Below are 4,124 nucleotides of genomic sequence, written 5' to 3' on the forward strand. Positions count from 1 at the left end.
AACTGGATTCAGTTTAAAGGAGGAAAACGTATTTATCTTGACCCAGATGCTGATGTCACCTTATAAGAATAAAAACCAAATTCTATCTATTTATAGGGTCATTTTAATTTTATTTACTCGGAGATATAAAAGGCCCGGGGATTTTATATACTCTGGTATATAAAACGTCAAAAAAGTATATAAAATTATCAATTGAATATAAAATTAAAGGTTCCCACTGAACAATACTTGCCTATATCAGCAAACTGGCCATAGTCATCCTTAAGAATTATTGGACTCTAAAATTCAGGGATGGTCAACTTCTTGGGCTGCTCCCAAGAGAACTGTTGCCGTCCAAAATGTCCATAACACGAGGTATCACTGTAGATTGGTCTCTTTAAGCCCAGCTCCTTGACAATATGTCCTAGTCGTAGATCAAAGTTGTGGTTAACAATCTTCAGAAGCTGTTTTGATGTGTACTGTGAGCTGCCATAGTGGAAGATGCTGATGCTTATGGGGTGCACAACACTAATGGTGTAAGATACCTGAACTAAACAGCGTCTACATAATTTGTTTTTCACTAGTGACTTGGCAACCCATCGGGCGGCAAAGGCCGCTGAGCGGTCAATCTTTGTGTAATCTTTGCCAGAGAACGCTCCCCCACCGTGAGCGCCCCACCCACCGTAAGTGTCGACGATGATTTTCCTACCAGTTAGCCCAGCGTTACCTTGAGGTCCACCCATGATGAATTCTCCGCAAGGGTTGATGTTGTTACGGTGCCCTCTCCTATTTCTTCCGTTTGCCGGCTTAAAGAGTCATATCAGCTCTCCCTACTGATTCTCTGAGGTTCAGGGAGTCTAATGATATATGTGGCGACCAGACCGGCTGCCAGTTAAGGGAAGGAAGTTATATTATAAGTTGTAAATAAAGGAAAATTGGCGCCCTGTTATAAAATGAAACAGTATCCTCTATGGCAGATATGACCTTTTGGAAGGGACATTAGCCGATCGCGGATTGGCCGACGTAGGTCGCGGGCGACGAATCAGGGCCCGCCATGACGTCACCGAGTGCCCTGGGCGGCGCCAGCGTCAGAGTTGTTCTGACCTTGGAAGCGACAGGACGCGCCTCGGTCTGCTCTCAAGGATTGGAGGCTCTGCAAGCCTTGTTCAGTGGATTGAGCTGGCCATCGCAGCCCATCATAGTTATTGGAGACCCTGCGCTTCTGGGAAGCAAAAGAGGAACCAAGTTCAGTGAGCAGAGAAGTGCCAAACTTGGAAAATAGTCGGCGACGACGCTGGGCGGCGCCGCTGGCTGGACGTTGAGGTCTGGAAGGTGGGCGGGCAGGCCTAGCTGTGACTGGGGTCACATCCACTGAGAATCTTGGAAGGACGACACCGTGCCTAGGACAAGGAGCAACGCCTTGTGGGAGAGGCGAGTGTGGGGAAAATAGTGATTAGCTCAGCGCCCATCGATGAACCAGGATTGGGGCAGCTGAATCTCAGGGATTGGAACGGCGACGACGCGAAGGCTCCACGACACCTGAGGACCTGTGGAACGTCCTGGATCGTCAAGGATCGACCCAAGGAAGCGTGGGAACCTCACACCATCGAGGGACAGGCGTCGTGAGCCTGGAATGTAAGGTAGATCATTTTCCCTCCAATTACCCCTTGTATGAGTAGGCTAGTTAGGCCACAATATTTACTTGTGTATGTGGCAGCAAGACTTTATTACTTTAATAGTAGAATAGGCTGCAAGGCAGCTTGAGTCCAGGACTGTCAGAGAGGACAGTGCGTATGGATGGCAGGACAGTGAAGAAGAGGCGCCGACGTGGTGAAGAGGCCCTCCTGTGAGAGTGTGAGACTCCTGTCTTTCTGCCCAGTTGAAGGAGGGTTGGAGGTCGTGGAAGAAGAGGCTGACGATCTCCAGACTCATTATCCATATTTCCGTATTCATGTATTACTTGTGATTGTGTGTGTGTTCATGTAATTTGCATCAGTAAATCCACACATTTTATCACTGTGTTTGAGTGTGCCTCCATTTATGATATTTCTCTATGAGCATACATTTCTGGCTACAAACAATATATAATACACCCACTGAACTGCGTTGCTGGGGCGCAGATATAATAACCCAGCTGGCGACCTTGCTAAGAGGAAGATAGAGAAGACAGGCGGGAAAGGAGTTCCTGCAACCTTTTTTGTCTGGCAGGCAAGACTCAGGGAGGTCATGGTTATAGGTAAGCCTGAGTCTTCCTTCACTCCCCCACGGGTCTAGGCCGGAACTGTTAACAGCAGTTTCCCCGTGTTTGACTGAAGGGCTTCCAGGGTGAATCAGTGGCACCCCTTTGTGGTGGAAGCAAAGACCTGCGGAGGTGGGCATTGTTGGTCCTCTCTTGTGTGACCAAGGAGACTCCGGTGAATCCAGGGAGTCGGAGGGGCTGAGTATTTGGGCCTTTGAGCCCCTAGCAGCCGAGTGTTAGCAGAGCCCCGGACCACCCACCCCCACGTGACAATGTGGTATTTCGTTTGAGCATCTATATATTTTTCAGGAATAATGACCTTGATGACCTTCTCTATAACCTCGTCATGCAAAGCTTCGACAGTAATTTGTTCCGAGTGCTGTACAGAAGCGACAACAGTGTTCACTCTTTTGGGAATAACAGCTCCTTGATCGAAGGCATACTGGCATGTGACCTGAGTCTTACAGTCAGGTCGCGCCCACCAGAACGTCCCATCTCTTCGCAGCTCTGCAATCTTCTGATTGAGACGGTGTGCCAGCATAATAGTTAAGGGCATGCACTCATCGGTCTCATCAGTGGCATAACCAAACATCAGTCCCTGGTCCCCTGAACCAATGTTGTCATCACTGCGCCCAACGTGTACACCATTAGCAATCTCCGCACACTTTTGCTCCAGGGCCAGAAGAATATTACAGGTCTTGTAGTCAAAGCCCTTTCGTGAATCATCAAAACCAATTTTCTTAACAATATCACGCACAATTTGTTGATAATCAACTTGGGCCTTGGACGTAATCTCCCCACAGATCATGATCATACCAGTTTTGGTACACGTTTCACAAGCAACTTTGGCGTCAGGGTCCTGGCTAAGATGGGCATCAAGCACTGCGTCGCTGATCTGATCGCAAATTTTGTCGGGGTGGCCTTCGCCTACGCTCTCACTGGTGAAGAGGAACGTCTCATGATCTCCATCCATGCTCTCAGCGCACTATCCTGGGGAACGAAAATGTTACTTCTAAGTACTCTTGAATTTGGGACCAGGTTTCCTTGGCTAGATTTTAACTAAATAAAAATCCGTTATGTAAAGGAATATTATTAAAAACATTGACCTAGTTGTGTGAAGAGAGAGAGAGAGAGAGAACGCTAACCTGGTCACGTGGAGAGAGAGCAACTGAGCAACTGTAAAGCAAGTGTACAGCTGCTCTGTCTTATAACAAAACTGTGGGTCAAAAAAGAATATGGATCATTTATTTTATTTTGAAATGATTATAAACCATTAAAAAAACCATTATTACTCATTCTAATTGGAAGAGTGAATGTATAATTTTGTAACCTGTAATCCTTAACTCTTAATGAACATAATTCCATCTGGTGAAAGGGATAATAATATTGTGTCAATAATTATAGAAGTATTTATTATAGTTATATAATTGTCATATATAAAAATATAATACAAGGAACAATAAGATTTGAAATTCAATTCATATATTTCCAACCGGTCTCCAAGGTAAACAGCCTCTGTCAAATGGTAGATAAGATACATTATAAATCATCCTTATTATATGTTGTTAACAAAAAGCTGCTGTACGTGTGGACATTTGTATTCAAGACGTTTTTTCTCTATTATTGATTTTCTCCCACAACCACCACATTCTCTTTTTTTTTGGTTCATAATGATAGAGATGACGATGATGTTCCCTAATAATACTTCTAATTTCTAGAAGAGTCTTGGGTATGAAGTATTCAATATGGTCTCCCTCAGCGCCTTCAACTGCCAACACATCTGCGCGTTCATTTCCATAGATTCCAACATGGGAGGGAATCCACAGGAACTTGACAACTCTTCCCTGGTTGGTTAGTACCTTCACAACTCTCTTAATTTCAGCGACTATTGAAAGATTCTCGCCCA

At 45.3% G+C, this 4,124-nt stretch overlaps 1 protein-coding gene across 1 annotated transcript; it reads right to left on the reverse strand.

Moving 5' to 3' along the window:
• Positions 1–278: 278 nt before the first annotated feature.
• LOC123752151 (S-adenosylmethionine synthase-like) lies at positions 279–3,191 on the reverse strand. Its single transcript, XM_045734216.1, has 2 exons — positions 2,493–3,191; positions 279–746 (listed from the first exon to the last, which is right to left on the reverse strand). Exons 1-2 carry the CDS (start codon positions 3,189–3,191, stop codon positions 279–281), a joined length of 1,167 nt encoding a protein of 388 aa, XP_045590172.1.
• Between the last annotated feature and the right edge of the window lie 933 nt (positions 3,192–4,124).

This window comes from Procambarus clarkii, chromosome 18, assembly GCF_040958095.1.
Source record: "Procambarus clarkii isolate CNS0578487 chromosome 18, FALCON_Pclarkii_2.0, whole genome shotgun sequence".
NCBI lineage: Eukaryota > Metazoa > Arthropoda > Malacostraca > Decapoda > Cambaridae > Procambarus > Procambarus clarkii.

Excerpts from the sequence above, each read along its gene's own strand:
- LOC123752151 (XM_045734216.1), bottom strand. The coding sequence starts at position 3,191 with ATGGATGGAGATCATGAGACGTTCCTCTTCACCAGTGAGAGCGTAGGC. Across the intron at positions 747-2,492 it reads ATGCTCAAACGAAATACCAC|ATCAACCCTTGCGGAGAATT; the intron begins ATTGTCACGTGG and ends CACCGTAACAAC.